Genomic DNA, 21,355 nt, shown 5'->3' on the forward strand with positions numbered 1-21,355 from the left:
TTTATTTGGAAACAGGGTCTCTTAAGCCAGAGAGGCTGGCTTCGAACCAGCGTGATCCTCCTGTCTCCGCCTCTTGTTTAATTAACCCCATGCAGATTGAACATGAAAGCTGCATGGTGATTGCATAAGACCACTGTAAAACTTAAAAACTTCTAGGTACTACAGACTGAAAGAAAACTTGAAGCCATATACTAACTACACTACTTGTTCAGTTAACTTGAAGTTCCCTCAACAATGCTAGTAACCATGTGGGAATGAAGATAGATAAGAATGCCAGCTGTCTTTTATCAAAGCCTCTTCAGAGTCCCCAAGGGGGGGGGGGGAAATCAAGATAGTTTGTTTGTTTCTTTCTTTCTTTCTTTCTTTCTTTCTTTCTTTCTTTCTTTCTTTCTTTCTTTCTCTCTCTTTCTCCCTCCCTCCCTCCCTACCTACCTCTCTCTCTCTCTTTCTTTTTTTAATGTGTGTGGTACTAAGGATAGAACCTATGGCATTCTACCTCCAAACTACATCCCCAGCCCTATTTTTATTCTTTATTTTGAAACAGAGTCTCACTAAATTGTGAAGGGCCTCACAAGTTGCTGAGGCTGGCCACAAACATGTGATCCTCCTGTAATCTCAAGTACTGGGATTACAAAAAGCATGTACCACCATGTCTGGCTGAGATAGCTTCCCCTTCTAAGAGTGTGGTGGCACACACCTGTAATCCCAATACTTGGAAGGGTGAGACAGGAGAATCACAGGTTCAACACTAACCTCAGCAACTTAGTGAGACTCTCAGCAACCTACTGAGACCCTGTTTCAAAAGAGTAATAATAAGCTGGATGTAGTGGCGCATGTTTGTAATCCCAGTACTTGGGAGGCTGAGACAGGAGAATCGCACAGGTTTGAAGCTAGCCTCAGTTACTTAGTGAGGCTCTCAGCAACTTAGTGAGACCTTGTTTCCAAATAAAATATAAAATAGGTCTGGGAGTGTATCCTGGAGGTAAAAAGCCCCTGGGTTCCATCCCAGTACCACCAAAAATAAATAAATAAATAAATAAATAAATAAATAAATAAAATAAAAGGAGTTAGGGTGTAGCTCAGAGGTATTGAATGCCCCTGGGTTCAATACCCAGTACAAAGAAAGAAAAGAAAGAAAGAAAGGAAGAAAGAAAGAAAGAAAGAAAGGACAAGACTAAGAGCATCAATAATCTATCCTGATGGTAGTGTTCATAAACAAGACACCTGGCATTGCATGTACAAACTGTAATGCATGTATGGAGAAAAAGAAGTACATTATTTGAGCATTTCTCAAAACACTTGATCTGACATCCACCTTTGGAGCAGACTGCCATCGTGTTTTGCAGATGATAACCCAGAGGCTGAGGCTGAGGCCACTTTCTGCATGGCAGGGGCCGAGATCTCTCCCCACACTACACCGCACTGCCTCGGGTTGGGAGCGAAGTACTCACTGCTGTCATAGATGGCATCTGACACCACAGGTTCCAGGCGCCTGGTGAAGCTGCCGGTGCTGTCAGGCAGGAAGGCTGTGAACATAAGCCGCACCACACTGAGGTCCATCTCCTTGGTCTGCTGCAGGGCTGCCTGGCGGATGAGCTCTTTTTCTCGATCTAGGATCACAGGCATAGTCGGTTCAAGCCCAGGGAAAGCCCGAACATTTACAATGGCATGCTTTCATCAAGCCCCCCAAAAGAAGGTTGGGGACACAAAAACACATATCTCTTTTGGAATTCTTCATATTGTTTGTAAAAATATTTTTCAAGTAGTGCCATTTAAGGCATCCAAAATTAAATATATTTAAGAGAAGCCCTGAATTTTCTCTAGATTATGGTAAAACAGTCTTCCATATATAAGTCTGTCTCTGTCTTCTCCTGTCTCCCCTCACTCTGCCTTTTATCCCTCCAATAAGAGTTAAGAACACAACCTTGTGAAAGAGTGGAATATAATACTCCTACCATGCACTTGCTTTATTGGGAAATATGAAAAATAAAAGCTCATTGAGCACAGGGGCTATGCCCCTCCCACAGCACACAGATACCCAATGTTTGATACTGAATGACTCAGTTATATATGTCCTTCTTTCCTGATGGAGTTTCCATGCTGATTAAAGTTACAATTTATAATATCATAAACAGAAATAATTCAAGGGGTAAAGACTACAAGAGAGCTAAGATGAAGTGGTAGAGGATCCAAAGAAGGGGAGAGTCTTGAGGTTATGCAGTAGAAAGAAGAGGCATTTAGCCTGTAATCCCAGTACATGTTGGAGGTGGAGACAGGAGGATCGCAGGTTTGAGGTCAGCCTTAGCAATTCAGCAAGACCCTATCTCAGAATAAAATAAAAATAAAATAGACTGGAGGTATAGCTCAGTGGTAGAGGGTTTAATTCCTAGTACCAGAAAAGAGAAAAAAGAATTTAAAAAGAGAAAGAAAAAAGAGACATTTGCTATAAATCTTGGGTAAGGGCATTCCAGAAAGGAGGGACAGCAAGAATTCTGTCTAGCATGTCCCCAGTTGGGGAAGTGAGAAATCATGGTGATTCTATGGAGTAGTTCAGTTTGACAGGAGAAGGCAGAGTGGGAAACAGAGTTGAAAATCCACTCGGGGCCAGATCTTAGGAGGTCTAAAATGCCAGCTGACAGAATTTGGGTTTTGTAGGCAATGGAGACCAGCAAGTAGTGGGGAGCTATAGGCTTTCTTAAGAGCTCTCCAGCCATAGGGAGAAGCTGGAGTGGGGCAGGGCAGAGACCAAGGAGAAGACCACTGTGATGGGGCAATGAAATGAAGTGAGGACTGTTTGCCATGGAGGACCCAGAGCAACTGAACCACAGGCCGAGAAGAGGGCTCAAAGATGACGGGAAGGCTCTGAGCCTGACTACTGAGATGAAACATGCTTAGCGGAAAAATGGTCATTATTTTTGGACTGCACGAGTGTGAGGTGAGGACAGGAGGCCAGACTAAAGGACAAAGTGTAAGACAGAAATGGGGCACACGGTGGGACAGGGAATGGAGTTCAAAGAAACAAGCTGAGTAAAACAGGAAAATAAAAAGTAATTTCATTATTATGGCAAAGTTAATAATTTATAATGTGTTTGAAGAGACCTATGAAAGATTCCTTATGACACTGCAGGGGAGGGTAGGCATAGCAGAGGAGGTAGGTGATCCTTGGACCAATTCTACCCTGGCTTTGATGGGTTGAAAAGGGAAGGGTGGGGCGTTTCCAGCGGAGGAAGACACCTAGAAGGTATGAACATGCATCAAGTGTTAAGGGAGGAGAGAGGGGAGAGGTGGATACAGAGTGGAGCTGGCGATGAGGCTGAAAAGGTGGCCGTGGTCAGATGGGGAGGCTTGTATATCAGGCCACGCGATTATCAATTTTATTCTAGAGGCAGCAGGCTGCCACAAGTCTCTGAGCAGGGGACAGGTGGGAGCAGCGTGGGGTCAGACTGGGAGAAGCAGACACCCAAGGCATGCAGGTGCACATATAGTCCATGCGTGAGCAGAGAAAGCCTGAGGCCTGCAAGGAACAAGGCTCGGCTACGATGCTTACCTGTGAGCTGCCGGTCTCCTCCACCTTCTGCTTGCAAATAGGCAAGGTCAGGATGCACTAACAGCCCCGGATTGTAGCCCCTGATACAGGCATCTGTCATCCGTGCTTCCAGTGTTTCAAATACTTTTTTCTTTGTCACGTGAAGTATACCCAGGTTTGCAAAGCTGGAAAATAGATACAGCAGCAGCAACGACAATCAAAAGTTAGGAAGTCTCATTTCTAAGTCTTTGATCCATCTTGAATTGATTCCTGTACATGGTGAGAGGTAAGGATTTACTTCCATCTTTCTACAAATGGACATCCAGTTCTCCCAGCACCATTTGTTGAAAAGGTTGTCTTTTCTCCAGCATATGAGTTTGGCCCCTTTGTCAAAGATTAATTGACTATAAGTGTGTGGGTTTGTTTCTGTATCTTCTATTCTGTTCCAGTGGTGTATATGCCTGTTATTGTGCCAATACCATGCTGTTTTTACTACTATTGCTCTGCAGCACAATTATAATAGCCAAAATATGGAACCATTCTAGATCTCCATCAATGAATGAATAGATTGCAAAATTATGGGAAATAGACACAATGGAATTCTATTCAGCTAGAGAGAAGAACAAAATCATGCCATTTGCAAGAAGATGGAACTATCTGGAGAACATTATGTTACGTGAGATCAGTCAAGTACAGAAAGAGAAGGAACATATGTTTTCTCTAATATACCCAAACTAGGGAGCATTGGGGATACCAGAGGGACTCCAGATAATGGAGGGGAAATCTCAGCAAAGCTAGAATGGAAGGATAGGACAGGAAGAAGGCTGAGGTTGAATAGTGGGGGAACTACATCTGAATAGGTATAAAAGTATGAATATAGCATGGTTAACCTGGACAGTCATTGTTGGGAGGGGGGTTAGGAGAACGGGCTGGGAGAGAGGATTCCAAACACAGTCTAAATGTATACCATTTTCAATATGTTCCACAAATAAATAAAGTTAAAAAAAAGCCAAAAAAAAGTTATGAAGTCAAGGATTAGAGTGGCTGGCTTTACTTTAGTAAAGTGGATTTTAAAAAAGACAGGCCCTCAATGTCTCTCCAGCCAGATACATTAAAAGGGCAATACATGACATGTACTGCATATTACATAATACTCAGCAGGTCTAGGGTACACAATGTAATCAACCACATCAATATTTTTCAACAGAAATCTACAAGTAGACTCACCAAATGGAAAAATAAAGAGTGAACAGCTGCATGTTGGTTAGATTAGATTTTGCTCCCAAATGAGTCTGTGGTAAACTTGGAAGAATCTTTTGGTTTTCAGAGCTTATTAGACTTCCAAATCATGTTTCAGAGTGTGGGTTATATTTGTCTATACATTTTATTTACTTTTTTTTTTTGCAGTATTGGGGATGGAACCCAGGGGCATTCTACCTTCAAGCTACACCCTCAGCCCTATTTTTCAGTCTTTTTTATGTTTTGAAACAGAGTCTCACTGAATTGCGAAGAATCTCGCTTAAGTAGCTGAGGCTGCCCGCGAACCGCAATCCTCCAGTCTCTGCCTCCCAAATGCTGGGACTACAAGTGTAAACCACCATTCCTGGCTGTCTATACATTTTAATAAGACATTTTTATATGGATTTGTTTTAGGGTATTTATATAAAATTATATAAAATTAATTTCTAATTCCAAATATATAACATTCTTGAAGAACAGAGGTAGTATTATAGTTGGAAGAAACTTCCTTTTTGGGATCAACTTTACATTTCTAGATGGGATTTAAAACTGATCTGACGCCGGGCGTGGTGGCGCACGCTTGTAATCCCCGCACTTGGGAGGCAGAGACAGGAGGATCGCGCAGGTTCGAAGCCAGCCATGCGCGCTGGCTTAGGAGACCCTGTTTCCAAAATAAAAATGTAAAAATAGGTCTGGGACTGTAGCCCGGAGGTAGAAGGGCTTTCAGGAACCCCGGTACCACCAAAAACAAACAAACAAACAAACAAACAAACAAACTGATCTGGCATCCCAACTCCTCCTAGGTTATCTCTAAGGTTGGAATTATTTATCACCATCAGAATTGTCATCTAATTCTACAAGGACTAAGGCCCGAGAGTGTACATATAAGCAGAGATGAAGAATCTCTAATAAAGCAATAAAGCACTTTTTCAAAAAAACCTTATTCATTAAACAAATAAAGCAGATCCTTATTAGTGTCAGGCAGTGTCCTAGGAGCTTTTACTAGCAGTTGAATAATCTATCTTCATAGAATTTATATGCTAGTGCGATGACAGAGAAGAAATAAAGAAGTAAAATACATAATATAATTTAGAAGGTGGTAAGTGTTGTTAAAAAAAAGGATAAAAGCTGAGTGCAGTGGTATACACTTGTAATCTCAGTATTTGGGAGGCTGAGACAGGAGGATTGAGGTTCTGAGGCCAGTCTCAGAAACTAAGTGAGACTTTGTTTCAAAACATAAATAAATAAAATAGGCCTAAATGTAACTCAGAGGTAGAACACCCCTGTGTTTAATCAGTACCAAAGTAAGAGGGGAAAAAAAGTAGGAATGGGAATAAAAAAAATAGTACAAAAAGGTATGACACTTTAAAATAGGGCAAGGACAGGAAAGATCGCAGTGAAAAGAGCCACTTGAAGGAAGTAAGAGGAATAGTAAAGATTTCAGAGAGTCAGGTGGGGCCCAGGTCTCTTAAAGTCCTCCATACTTTTGTAAGAACTTTTCTTTTATTCTGCCCTTGTTCCAACTTACACATATGGGTATATAAACAAATGCATATTTATACATAAAAATCTATGTTCATATGTAATATGTATAGGAAAGAATGAGACACTACAACGATTGGATGAAGCAAGAACAAACTAAGAGAACAAGTGAAGGTGGAATGACAGGAGCGCTTACACCGCAGCCCAGATACAGAATGCACTGTGTGTCCAGATAGAAATGAAAACAGTGGGCTGCTGGCACACACGCAGAGGCACAGGAGAAAATGCACCACTAGAACTCACTATCCTCGAGTGCAGAAGGCTCCAGTGCCTAGGACAGTGCCCGGCCCGTGGGTGCTGAGTACACGCCCATTGAATACACATGTGGGTGAATGAATGCAGCACAGAAAACTACACGCTGTGAGAGACCGCTATGCCTGGAACACGCCATCATTTGCCTATTTAGGCCTTACTTCTGTGCAGAACAGCCACTACTATAGGAAAATAGGGTTATTTCCTAGGAATTCTTTTTGTGTGTGTGTGGTACTGGGGGTGGAACCCAGGGGCTTTTCTACCTCTGGGCTACACTCCCAGACCTATTTTATACTTTATTTGGAAACGGGGTCTCACTAAGTTGCTGAGAGCCTTCACTAAGTAGTTGAGGCTAGCTTCTGGCTTTGAACCTGCGGGATCTTCCTGTCTCAGCCTCCCAAGCGCTGGGATTACAAGCGTGCACCACCATGCCCAGCTATTTCCTAGGAATTCTAATGACAAATATCTGTGTAGCATTTTATGCTTCACCAGTGCCCGCCAACTATCTTTTCATGATTTTTAATTGTTTAAGATGTGAGATTCAATTTCACCTATATTATTATTCCATCATTACTTAAGGTAGAAAACTAATTTCCAAATGGCTTTGTTTGCTGTTAGAATAAACCTTCCTTCATGATTCACATAATAAGTGAGGACAAGGCCTTTATCACAGAAACAGAATTAGAAAGCATACATGACAGTTAAAATAATAAAGAAGACTTTATTCAAGATAATCAGCCATAAAGAAGAACACAATTACATCATTTACAGGGAAATGGATGGAACGGGAGGACATTATGCTAAGTGAGATTAGTCACACACACACAAAAATCAGATGTTCTCCCTAATATGCGGAAGCTAGGGAGAAAATAGGAAGAACTCTAGACAAAAAAAGGAGATGCTATAGATGAACATATAAGGCACCTAACTGAGGGGGATGGGAGGGAGAAAGAGGGAAATTCCCTAATGTGCATGATGTACATTAACAAACATATCAATGTCAATCATTAAGCCAAACATGAGAAGAAGGGAGGGGGAGGGGAATGGGGTGGGAAATGGGTAAGGGCTAATTGGGTGATGTGTCCATTTATGCCTCCACCATCTTGTACCCCACTAGAATGTATGACTACAGTGCACCAATAAAAAAATTAAAAAGGGGCTTGAGGGAAGATGGTGACTGAGTAAAGTAGCTTCTACGAGTACAGCTGACACTTGATCTCCATAGCGACAAAAATAACGCTTTACAGGGTCAGAAAATACTCATTAAAGAAATAGAAACTATAAATACAAGAGACAGAAAAAAAAAAGATTAGAATAACTAGAGAAGCAGGAAAGAAACCTGCCTGCAGGGGCCGCAGCCACTGCGCCTACGTCACCTTGCCTCCAGCGAGGAAGAGCAAAGGAGCTGAAGCAACCAGTTCCAGTCCAGTCAGATGTAATTCAGCAGTTCTTTCAGCGTGAAGATGAGCCACCATTTTCAGCGGCCAAGCACATCACGGTGTCCAGAAATTCAGAGCGGAGCTCAAACCAGAGGGGAGAAATGCCAGACTCACAGCCAAGGGCATGGCAGAGACACCATATTGCCATCAGCAGTAGTGAGTTCAACACGCCCAGTAAAGCTCCAGTGGAAGCTCCACCCCAGCGCCACTACAATCGTAAGTGTAATTGCAGCCACAACAGGAGAAATCCCAGCATTGCACCCTCAGGGACTCAACCAGCATTGATAAACTCTCTGGATTGGAGATCTAGTGGTTCAACGCAATGCAGGAGTAGGGGTGGCAGAAATTACTACACCCTAGTAATCACAGTTCTCGGAAGGAAAGCCCACAGCTCGGCGGCCTCAGAGTCTGGCGCAGCTGTGACAAACTCCCAGGGTCTGAGACTTTGAGATACAACTCAGGGAAGGAGTGGTGGCAGCAGAGATTATCACATCCCTCAGAGATCAAGAGCACAATAAGTGAAGTCGTGGTGAACTGGAGAAGAAACCAGAGAAGGTAGGAGTGGGATCTGCTGTTGATCATATTGGAAGCCTAGACAGACTCAGGCTCAGATCAGTGGAAAGTGTGGGGGAAATTTTACGCTTAACTCTAATCCCATTGATTAGGTTTGCCAGGAACCCCACAGACATCTCAACTGTGGAGAACAGAAAGCAGTCAGACTAGACCATTCCTAGCTGTGTAGAACAGAGACTCCTACATTGAGTTTGGTCTCAGAGGCATACGCTGCCAACAGAGGCAGGGAGAGACCTAGACTCCAAATCTGTGGAAAGTGTGGAGTGTGACCTTCATTCAGTATTAAACCCAACCCCATTGATACCGACCATCTGTATAGACTAAGAAGACACAGAGAACCAGACTCACAGAGGGAAAGGTTCCCTTAGCAATCGGTATCTACACAGAAAGAGACTGTTGAATTTATTTGTAAAGTCACATCAATTCATTGTTGGGATTCCTTGTGTTTTTTCATTCTTTGTGTGTTTGTATATATCTGATTGCTTTTTTTTCTTTATTTGGAGGGGTTTGTGGGCTTTTTGTATTGATTTATTTTGTTTTTATGATTTTTGTTTTGCTTTGCTTTGTTTGTTTTTGTTGTTGTTTAACCCCCATACCAAATCCTCTCCCAAGCTTCTTCCTTTGTATAAATCTACTCTCTCCTCTCTATCCTTCCTCTTTCTTTTCTCTTCTTTTTATCACTCCCTACTCCTGTACTGAAGCCAATTCATATCACTATACCAGAAACTATACATTGGTTACTAGAATTCTACTAAATTGGTAATATCTCTAATATCTAGTATGTACTACCTTAACAAACTCATATACTATTCGACCATTTCCGACCATACCCTAGTCTTCCATTTACTCCTTCTCATCCCTCCTTACTCAACCTTCACTGTTGAACACAACTTGCCCTTGAATATACCAGATGACACCTAGAGACTGAAAGAAATTTACCAAAAGCAACAGGTACAAACTTCTGAAATCATGGGAAAGAGGAACAACAACAGAGCAATGAGCCCTCACAACTCCACAATAACAGCACCTGATAACACAGAAATGCAGAGATTTCAAGAAAACCAAATCAGAAATGTAACTGTAGAAATAATTCAGGATTTTAGAAAAGAATTTAGAGAGATTCTGAAAGAAATATAGGATGCAATCATTGAAGTAAAGGCATCAATTCAAACTATAAACAATTGATTAGACCACATGGAGAATAGAATCTCGCTCCTAGAAGATGATCACTCCAAAAATGAAGGCATAGTTCATAACACAGAAAAAACAATTCATCAATAGGAACTGGACATTGAAGAAATATGGGCCTATATTAAGAGAGATAACCTAAGAATTATTGGCATAAAGGAGGGAAAAGAAGGTGAAACCAAAGGGATCAACAATCTCTTCAAAGAAGTAATAGCGGAAAAATTTCCAAACATACAGCAAGAGGTCAATACACAGGTTTAGGAAATGTATAGAACTCCTATTAGACAAAATCCGAGAAAAGGTTTCCCACGCCACATAATAGTCAAAATAACCAATGTATAAGCTAAAGAGAGAATCTTAAAGGCAACAAAAACAATGGGCCAAGTGACATTTAGAGGCAAACGAATTAGAATCACCCAGACTTCCCAAACCAAGTCATGAAAGCAAGAAGGGCCTGGAGTAACACATTCCAAACTCTGAAAGAAAACAACTTCCACCCAAAAATTTCCTACCCAGCAAAACTATCTTTCAAATTAGATGGGGAAATAAGAAGCTCATGACAAACAGAAGGTGAAGGAATTTATGTCTTCAAAACCAGCACTAGAAAAAATACTCAAAGAGATTAACTATAAAGAAGAAATAAGTAATACATGCCAGAACCAGAGAAACAAGAACTTCTACCCAGCAGAGAACTAAGTAAAAAGAACAAACAGTACTTCAAACAAATAAAATCTCAACATGTTAGGAATTAAAAATCATTTCTCAATAATCACACTGAATGTAAATGGCCTCAACTCTCCAATAAAAAGACATAAAGTGGAAAAATGGATTAAAAAACAGAACCATCTATCTGCTGCTTGCAAGAAACACACATTACAAGTAAAGATAGAAACAAACTGAAGGTAAAGGGCTGGAGCAAGGTAATCTATGCCAATGGAACTCGAAGATAAGCAGGAGTAGCAACTATGATATCAGACAAGTTAGACTTCAAGCCCAAGTTTATTAGAAGAGACAAAGAAGGTAATTTCTTACTGGTAAAAGGAACAATACAACAAGAGGAAATAACAATAATCAACATTTATGCCCCAAACATAGGTGCAGCTACTTTTATAAAACAAACTCTCTGGGACTAATAAGCCACACATAAATGCCAAAACAATAATACTGGGAGACTTCAACACCCCTCTCACACCATTAGACCAATCTTCTAGACAAAAGGTCAGTAAAGATGCCTCAGAACTAAAGAACACCATTAATCAAATGGACCTGTTGGACACATATAGAATATTTCACCCAACTACAGAGGAGTACACATTTTTCTCAGCTGCTCACACAACCGTCTCCAAAATCGATCACATTCTTAGGCCACAAAGTGAGCACTAGCAAATTCAAAAAATGTGTCATACTTCTCTGTGTCTTATCAGACCATAATGGAATGAAGTTAGAAATCAACTATAAAAAGACCCAAAGAAACCACATGAACATGTGGAGGCTGAATGAAGAATGGGTAAGAGAAGATATAAGAGGTAAAATCAAGAAATTTCTAGAAACAAACAAAAACAAAGATACCACATATCAAAATCTCTGGGACACTTTGAAGGCAGTATTAAGAGGAAAATTTATAGCACTGAGTGCTCACATAAGAAAACCAGAAAATCATCAAATAACCTAATGACACTCCTCAAAGCCCTTGAAAAACAAGAACAATCTAACTCCAAAGCAAGTGGAAGACAGGAAAGTATTAAAATCAGAGCAGAAATTAATGAAATAGAGAATTAAAAAACAATACAGAAAATCAACAAAACCAAAGGCTGGTTTCTTGAAAAATTTAACAAGATAGACAAATCACTAGCCAACTTATCTAAAAAAAAAAAAAAAGAATCAACCCAAATTATGAAGAAAAGGGATGAAGAAGGAGATATTACTACTGACAGTGTAGAAATCCAGAGGATTATTAGTAACTACTTTGAAAAAACTATACACCAACAAAATGGAAAATCTGGAGGAAACTGACAACTTTCTAGATAAATACAACCTTCCTAAACTGAGTCAAGAAGATATAGAACACTTAAACCAACCAATAACAATCAAAGAGACTGAAGCAGCAATAAAGAGCCTACTATCAAAGAAAAGCCCAGGACCAAATGGTTTTCCAAGTGAATTCTATAAAATCTTTATAGAAGAGCTAATACCAATACTCCTCAATCTATTTTGTGAAATAAAAAAAACGGAACTCTCCCAAATACATTCTATGAAGCCAACATCACATTAATACCAAACCAAACAAAGACAGTTCAAGGAAGGAGAACTACAGGCCTATATCTTTGACGAATTTGGATGCAAAACTGCTAAACAAAATACTAGCAACACACATTCAAAAACACATAAAGAAAATTGTACATCATGACCAGGTAGGGTTCATCCCTGGGATGCAAGGCTGGTTCGACATATGAAAATCAATCCATGTAATTCATCATATAAACAGAACCAAAGACAAAAATCACATGATCATTTCAATAGACGCTTAAAAAGCATTTGATAAAATCCAACATCCATTTATGACAAAAGCACTGCAGAGAATCGGAATAGAAGGAATATATCTCAACATCATAAAGGCAATATACAATAAGCCCAAAGCCAACATCATGTTAAATGGGGAAAAACTTCAAGAATTCCCCCTAAAAATGGGAAGACAAGGATGTCCATTATCAGCACTTCTCTTCAATATAGTACTTAAGACTCTAGCCAGAGCAATAAGGCAAGAAAAGGAAATCAAAGGAGTACAAATAGGGAAAGAACTCAAACTTTCACTATTTGCAGATGACATGATACTATATTTAGAAAACCCAACAAACTCAACCAAAAGGCTTATAGAACTGATCAACAAATTCAGCATAGTGTCTGGATACAAAATCAGAAGCTTTTCTGTACACCAACTATAAATCCACTAGAAAAAAATATTCAGAAAACACTTGCACTAAGGATCTCCCACAAAAAAATAAAATACTTAGGAATAAACTTAACCAAGGAAGTAAAAGATCTCTACAAAGAAAATTAGAAAACATTGGAATAAGAAATTGAAGAAGATCTTAGGAGATGGAAAGATCTTTCATGTTCATGGATAGGCAGAATAAATATCATTAAAATGGCCATCCTTCCAAAAGTGATCTACACATTCAATGCAATGCCCATTAAACTACCAAGATCATTCCTCACAGACATAGAAAAATGAGTCCTTAAATATATTTGGAATAACAAAAAGCCCAGAATAGCAAAAGTAGTTCTCAGCAACAAAAGCCATGCAGGAGGAATCACAATACCTGACTTTAAGCTATACTACAAAGCCATTGTAATAAAAACAACATGGTACTGGCACAAAAACAGATACATAGACCAATGGAGCAGAATAGAAGACCGAGAAACAAGTCCACACACTTTCAGCCAATTGATTTTTGACAAAGGGTCCAAAAACATACACTGGAAAAAATACAGCTTCTTCAACAAATGGTGTTGGCAAAACTGGTTAACCATATGCAGAAAATTGGAAATTAATCCCACTTTCTCACCCTGCACAGGAGTCAATTCAAGATGGATCAAAGACTTGGAAATTAAACCAGAGACCTTGAAGCTCCTTGAAGAGGGCATAGGTCCAACACTGCAACACATAGGCACAGATAAACACTTTCTCAACAAGACCCCAAAGGCACAACAAATTAAAAGGCGAATCAATATGTGGGATTGCATGAAACTGAAGAGCTTCTGTTCAGCAAAGGAAACGGTCAAGAACCTCAATCGAGAGCCAACAGAATGGGAAAAGATTTTTGCCACCTAACCCTCTGAGAGAGGACTAAAACCTAGAATATACAGAGAACTCAAGAAACTCAACACTAAAAAAACAATTCATCCAATGAAAAAATGGGCAAACAAACTCAATAGACACTTCACGAAAGAAGAAATTCAAATGGCCAATAAATGCATGAAAAAATGCTCAACATCATTTGCAATCAGAGAGATGCAAATCAAAACTACCCTGAGATTTCACCTAACTCCAACTAGAATGGCCATCATTCAAAACACAAACAACAACAGATGCTGGCAAGGATGTGGAGAAGTATAAACTCTAAAACATTGTTGGTGGGATTGCAAATTAGTGCAACCACTTTGGAAAACAGTATGGAGAATCCTCAGAAGAATGGGAACAAATCTACCATTTTATCCAGCAATACCACTTCTGGGTAACTACCCCAAAGAAAGTAAACCAAACTACCAAACTACCAAACTAATGCATGTGTATCTATGTTCATAGCTGCACAATTCACACAGCCAAACTATGGAACCAGCCAAGATGTCCATCAACAGATGAATGGATTACAAAACTGAGGGATATGTACACAAGGAATTTTACTCAGCTGTAAAAAAAAAAAAAAAATACAATTGCGGTATTTTCAGGGAAATGGATAGATCTTGAGGACATTGTGCTAAGCGAGATCAGTCAGTTTCAAAAAGTAAGGAATCGGATGCTTTCCCTAATATGTGAAAGCTATGGGGAAAGGGGTCATAGGAGAAGCTCCAGGTAAAAAAGGAGATCCTATAGAGGAGGAAATAAGGCAATCTAACAGTGGGGATGGGAGGGGGCGAGAGGGAAACCCTTTAAAGCGCATGATGTACTTATTCATATTGAAGTCAACCACTAAACCAAGCATGAGTGGGAGGGAAGAGGAGGGACTGAGGTGGGGACTGGGTGGGGGCTGGCTGGGTAATGTGTGCATTTAAGTTTACACAAGTCTTTTTACCCCAATATAATGTATAAATACAATGCACCAATAAAAAAAAGTATGAAAAAATTAAAAATATTTGAAAAAATATATAATTTTGCGGTACTGGGGATGGAACCCAGGGGCATTCTACCTCCAAGCTACACTCCCAGCCCTATTTTTTTTTTGGTCTCACTGAGTTGCAAAGGGCTTCACTAAGTATCTGAGGCTGTCCGTGAATATGCTGGCAAAAAAAATGATTTTGCTTTTTTTTTCTTTTGTGGGGCTTGGGATTGAACCCAGGGCCTCATGCATGCTAAGCATATACTGTATCACTAAGCTACAGCCCCAGCCCCCTGAAAAATAATTTAATAAAATTATAAACTTAGAGATCCAAGAATTCCTATGAATGACAAACTTGGTAAATATGAAGAAAACAATACTGAACTCCATCATAAGCATATTGCTTAAAACTAATGATAAAGAGAAAATCTGAAAAGCTGCTACTGAAAAAAATACACATTATATTCAGAGAAACAAGGACAAGACTGATGGGACTTCTGGTTAAAAACAGAACAAGCCACAAGACGGTGGAGTTAGTTTAAATACACACACACACACACACACACACACACACACACACACACAAAACAATGTTGACCTAGAAAACTGTTCAAAAATATTTCTGAATAACAAAGGCAGAAGAAAGATGTTTTAGACATATGAGAACGTAAAGAATTCATCAGCATCAAATCAGCAGTACAAAAAAAGTTAAAGGGAGTACTTAAGGCAGAAGGAAATCATACTAGATAGAAATCTTGACTCACAAGGTAGAATGAAGAGCACAGCAAATTATGTTAAGTATGTGCGTAAATATAAAATACTTTTTCCTTTAGTTAAAAAAATTTTTTTTGAGGGCTGGAGATATAGCTCAGTGGTAGAGTGTTTGCTTTGCAAGCATAAAGTGCCAGGTTCAATTCCTAGCAGCATGCCAAAAAAAAAAAATCTTTGAAAGATAATTGACTCTCTAAGGCAAAAGTAAAAAATGCATTGTAGAATTTATAACATGTAGATGTAAAATATAAAACAACAGCATGAGACACAGAGAAGGGGAATAATGTGTATTATTTTAAGATTCATATACTATACATACAAAGCACAGTTTTACTTAAAGATAGACTATGATAAGTTTAAGATGCATAGTATATACCCTAAAACAACTGCTAAAAATACAAATTATACTCCCCAAAATAGATAAAATGATGTAATAGGTAGAAAAAAATAATTAAGACAGTAGACTTAAACATAGCTTATCAATTATCACATTAACTATAAGTGGCTAAACACCCCAATGAAAAGTTAGTGTCAGAATGCATAAAAAAGCAAAATTTTACTATATTCAGTATATATTTATTTAGAATATAAATACACAAATAGGTTAAAACTAAGAGGATAGAAAAATATTCCATGCTAACACTAACAAAAGAATTTGAAGTAGCTATAAATGTTTATTAAGTTAATTAGGTTGTTTGATAGTGTTGTTCAAATTTTTTTATCCTTACCTATTTTCTGTCCACTGGTTCTATCAGTTATTGAGATATGAGTGTTAAAATCTGACTGTATTTATAGATATGACTATTTCTCATTCCATTCTATAAAATTTTGCTTCTTATAATGTGGAGCTCTTTTATTAGTTCATAAACATTTAGAATTCTTATGTCCTCTTAATGATTGATCCCTTTATTACTGTGAAATGACCCTCTTTTATCTTTGATAGCATTGTTTGTTCTAAAATCTATCTCAGCTAATAATAATATAGCTACTTCAAATTCTTTTGTTAGGGCTAGCCCTAACAAAAATGTTTTGTTTTCAAACAGGGTCTTTGTTATGTTGCTGAAAATCTCACTAATTTCCTGTGGCTGGTCTTGAATCTGTGATCCTCCTGTTTCAGCTTCCCAAGTACTGGGATTAAAGGCGTGCACCACCATGCCCGACTCCTCTTTCATATTTCTAAATTTATACAGCTTTGTCTAGAGCTTACCAGCTGGTATATACTGTATATGTTAATTGAAAAAAAGAAAAACAAAGATTCTATATCTTTAAAAAAAACAGGCTGCAGAGGGTGCTGTGACTCTTGATGGGGAAGACACCTGCAGCAAAGTCAGGTAATAGGTATTTTCCATTGAATGAAAATTTCAAGGAACTAAGATATTACTGAAGAAAAAAAGCCTGTTGATATTCAGGGCAAAAATAAAATACCAAACTAAGATTATTTTTTACTGAAATAGGAAGTAAAAGCTAACTAAATAAGTGAATAAAAAATAGATGAATGAAAATAAAAGTTAACTAAAGAAAAAAGCCCCAAACTCAAATCTCCCACAATAAAGCAACCAAACCTGCAATCAAGACTTAATTGCTCAAAACATGAATATTCTAATATAGATAAAAACAATTTTAAAAATTGGAACTAAGATTACTGAGAATTCATGCTCAGAGAAAAGTGAAGAAAAACACTCCAAAAAGGGTTAATTCTTTTGGTTTTGATGATTTTAAGGCTATTCATCTTCTCAGATGAATATTTTAATGTGCTGGATCAGCATCCTGGTTGTAAATCCATACTCTTAGTCTAATCTGTATTATTGAAAACAGGTTATCTTGGTTATATTTCTAGTATTGACAAGTCCAAGGAATAACTTTGGCTATCTTTCTAAATTTCTCTTTTTGATATTTTTGCCTGCAAGTCAAAACATAATAACAATAATCGATGTCATGCCATAGAAACATATGTGGGCAAGTTTGCTCATGTCATTTCATAATATTAGCTAATGCTAGCTTCGTCTAGAATTTTGGAGATATAAAGAGCCTGGAGGTATATTCTGTAATGCAACCTTCTTCTAAGGAAAGAAATGAAGGTCTCCAAAAGTCATGCAACTTGCCCCCAGTCTTACTGTGGAGAATGACAGAACTGGAAATAGAATTTTGGTTTTTGGACTCTGCTAGCATGCTGTTCTTTGTATAAAAAAGCAATAGGTTCTGACATTGAAAATTTAAAAACCACATGAGAAGCAGAGGCAAAGACAGAGGCAGAGAGAGAGAGAGAGAGAGAGAGAGAGAGAGAGCGAGCGAGCACGAAATTAAAGAAAAATTGTATGAGAAAAAAAGTGACAATCTTCCATAGAATACTGCATAAGAAAAGATACTGAGTCTACAGTGACTCTCAGGGGACATCTCCTTGATTCAATTTCTCAAGAAATTTAAAAAAGAATCCCACAGAACTGCCACATCACGATATCACGATGATCAAACTCAGGAATTTAGATGTTCATATATATATTTGTTGAGTGCATGAATGAATGAATGAATGATGAATGCTCCCAATTCCTGGGCCCTACAAAGAAGCAAAGGATCTCTTTCCTCACTTTGCTTACAGACAAGAGATTCACTTCTATTCCTGATGCAGGCCCCAAAGAAAACAACCATTGGTTCCTTCTAAGATCATCAAATATTACTAAACCAAGCCCCAGAAACACCAAATTATAGAAGGTATATGAAGTTTTATAGAAATACACATTAGTAGGGAACTTATTCTATAATTTCCTCTAAAAGATAGGACTATCACATAGATTAAACAAGACCAAAAAGAATAAACACTTCTAAAGGAGTGGAACTTATTGCAGTAAGTCTGCAGAAGCACAAAGTGATCAATTCATCTGAAGTGGTAACAGTTTCCCTGCATTTCAAAGCTCTCACAGGTCACTTGTAAACTGGGAGGGCTTTCTAAAACAGGACCAACAGTGACAGATGGCAGGAAATGGTGGTCTGAATTTCAAGAAGATGTTGATAAGTTCATATTGAGCAAGCAGCACACTTGAATTTTTCATATCAATGTAAGCTTCTTCAAACTAGAGGTTTTTTTCTTCAACATCAAAAGAATCAGATTTTGGTGACTTAAAAGAAGGTGCTCTTTCTAGGTTTTTCCAAACTTGAATATTTTCACAGTCAGAAAAGAAATACCTAGGAACAGGATAGTTTAACCTCCCTGGTATTAAAGCCTGAAATGTTACCTTCAGCTTCCTGATAGATTATTGGAACAATTCCTTTCTTTTGAGTGACTACGTTAGATTGAGACTTTTGCATAAACTATGATTAGAAAACTGTGATATTTTAAAAATTAAATAAAATTAAAAGCTTCTGAATTCTTTGATTTTTAAGTGGTCCCAAAGTAGGACTTAAGATGGTCATTTTTAGGATTATGGATCTACATCTATCTGTTTATACGATAAATGATAAAATAGCGATGTGCTATTTTATCATTTGGGGAAAAAATCCTGTCCTTAAGCATAATACATATCTTATTAAAAAACTTAAGATTTTTTTATATTGAAATTATTTCTATGAAACTCATTAAAATTGTTTGTTTTATTTGACAAACCCTTAATTGGACCCTTACTTCCTATGTGTGTTTTAATACTATGAATACCAAAACAAATATGCACGACTTGGCTTGTTATTTGTGTACACCTTCTAAACAGCACAGAACTGAGACAATATTCATTTATCTACTTCATGCCTTAAATGTTCACAGTATAACTCCACTAAAGAAATAATCAAGAATGTAAAAAAATAGGCTGGGCGTGGTGGCACATGCTTATAATCCTAGTACTTGGGAGGCTAAGTCAGGAGGATTGCAAGTTCAAAACCAGCCTTTAGCGAGGCTCTCCACAACCTAGTGAGACCCTGTTTCCAAATAAGAATAAAAAATTGGGCTGGGATGTGGCTCGTAGGTAGAATGCCTCTGGGTTCAATTCCCAGTACCAAAAAGAAAAAAGAAAAAAAGAAAAGAAAAGTAAAACACAAAAACACATCAGTAAAGTATTGATTTTTGCAACTGCTAGTTTTCTTCAAATCTGTCCTTATCTTTTATTTCCAGGAGAAGGAAAATCCTGTTGAAAGTGGCACAAATGCCTCTTAGGATGAGTGCCCAAGCACAATTTACCATCCAAAATGGGCTATGTGAGGGTAGAAGAAGATGCTATAAATAAGTGGTCTAGGACCACAGAATTGAGGGCTGCGTTGGCAAATCCAGACATGTGGCCATCCTCCTCTTGAGAGTCCAAGTGAGCCAGGCTTTCTTGGTTTCTTTTAGGGGCCAGCCAAAGTCTTAGCAAGGTTCCTAATGAAAAAAGGTTGTTTGTTCCATGCCCTTGCACCCTACATTCTCCATTCCTCCTTGTGCGGCACCACGTGCTTTCACTTACCCGACCACCATGTCCTTGGGTCCCACGGTGACAGTGCAGATCCCGTCCTCACAGTGCTTTCCCACCAGGCTGTGGGCATGCAGGTGGATGTTTTTTCCATTTGTGACCAGCTGAACAATAACCTTCGCAGGTCCCACATAGTTGCAGATCTATGGAAGAATTACAGTTAATGTGTTAGAAAATATGATTCTACGGCAACATGGAAGAACACCTATGATAAGCCAGTAAGGACAAAAAGTACGATATACAATTATGCAAATCCACATGTACCTGACCACAGCTCAATTTTTAGAAGTATAGGATGAGTAAGTGAAAGGGAGGAAACAAATCAAAATGTTAATAGTGAGCCGAGCATGGTGGCGCACGCTTGTAATCCCCGCACTTGGGAGGCAGAGACAGGAGGATCACGCAGGTTCACAGCAAGGCTTGCTGGCTTAGGAGACCCTGTTTCCAAATAAAAATATACAAAAAAAATAGGTCTGGGAATATAGCCCAGAAGTAGAAGGGTTCCCAGGAACCCCAGTACCACAAAAAAAGTTAATAGTGGCTTTTTCTTATACTTTTGTTGGTGCATTATAATTATGTACCATAGTGAGATTCAAAGTGATACGCTCATACATGCATATATCACATGGTGTATTTCCCCTTCCTATGCCATTTTACTCCCCCTCCCTTCCTTGTTCCCTCCCCATACATGTTAGTGAGACTGGTAGTAATATCTTCATATATAGACATAATATTATTTGAGTTGCTGCTTTCCTCTAATCCCTTTCCACTATTCTATTGGTCTCTCTCCTCATTCGACTGAAGTCTCTTGTTTTCTATTTTTGCTCTAGCTTCCATATGTGAAAGAATAGTGGTTGTTTTATATGGTGGGAAGATACACTCCAGGAAGCAGGCTATTTAAAATGCAGCATGCATCGTTCAAACTGGATCAGCACATCTTGGAAGATGTTGTGTTGTCATGAATCCTCCCCTTGTGACTAAGCAGGAATGTGCTTTTCTCTGCACCCTCACCACAATTTTTGATGACAAAAACTGAACAAAGCTTAGCATGGTGGCACACGCTTGTAACCCCAGTACTTGAGAGGCTTAAGTAGGAAGACTTCAGATTCAAAGGACAGCCTCAGCAACTTAGTGAGACTCACAGCAACCTAGTGAGACCCTGTTTCAAAACAAAACAATAAAAATAATATTAATGATACTAATGATTATGGTAAAGGGCTGGGTGTGTAGCTTAGAAGTAGAATGTCCTGAGTTCAATCTTTTTTTCTTTTTGGTGGTACTGGGGTTCCTGGAAACCCTTCTACCTCCGGGCTATACTCCCAGACCTATTTTATACTTTTTTTTTTCTTAAACAGGATCTCTTAAGCCAGCGCGGCTGGCTTCGAACCTGCACAATCCTCCTGTCTCTACCTCCCAAGTGCGGGGATTACAAGCATGCGCCACCACGCCCAGCAGAGTTCAATCTTTAGTACAAAAAAGCTGGACAAAAATGATCCATGAAAAGGGAGTTGGTGACTGATGGAAGTCAAGGGGACAAGGGAGGTAAGCAGAAAAGGCATGCTAACACTCTGCCCTGAG

The 21,355-nt window shown here is 38.8% G+C and overlaps 1 protein-coding gene across 1 annotated transcript in view; it reads right to left on the bottom strand.

The window, feature by feature from the left end:
• The window catches only part of NFKB1 (nuclear factor kappa B subunit 1), a gene marked incomplete at both ends in the record, with an annotated part of 117,378 nt that overhangs the window by 43,782 nt on the left and 52,241 nt on the right, over positions 1–21,355 (bottom strand). Inside the window, 3 exons of the mRNA XM_080697182.1 lie at positions 1,452–1,610; positions 3,548–3,711; positions 19,772–19,920. Coding sequence (XP_080553308.1) covers positions 1,452–1,610; positions 3,548–3,711; positions 19,772–19,920 — 472 coding nt within the window. The remainder of the gene's footprint in view (positions 1–1,451; positions 1,611–3,547; positions 3,712–19,771; positions 19,921–21,355) is intronic.

The sequence above is a fragment of the Muscardinus avellanarius genome (assembly GCF_963383645.1).
Source record: "Muscardinus avellanarius genome assembly, chromosome: 6".
NCBI lineage: Eukaryota > Metazoa > Chordata > Mammalia > Rodentia > Gliridae > Muscardinus > Muscardinus avellanarius.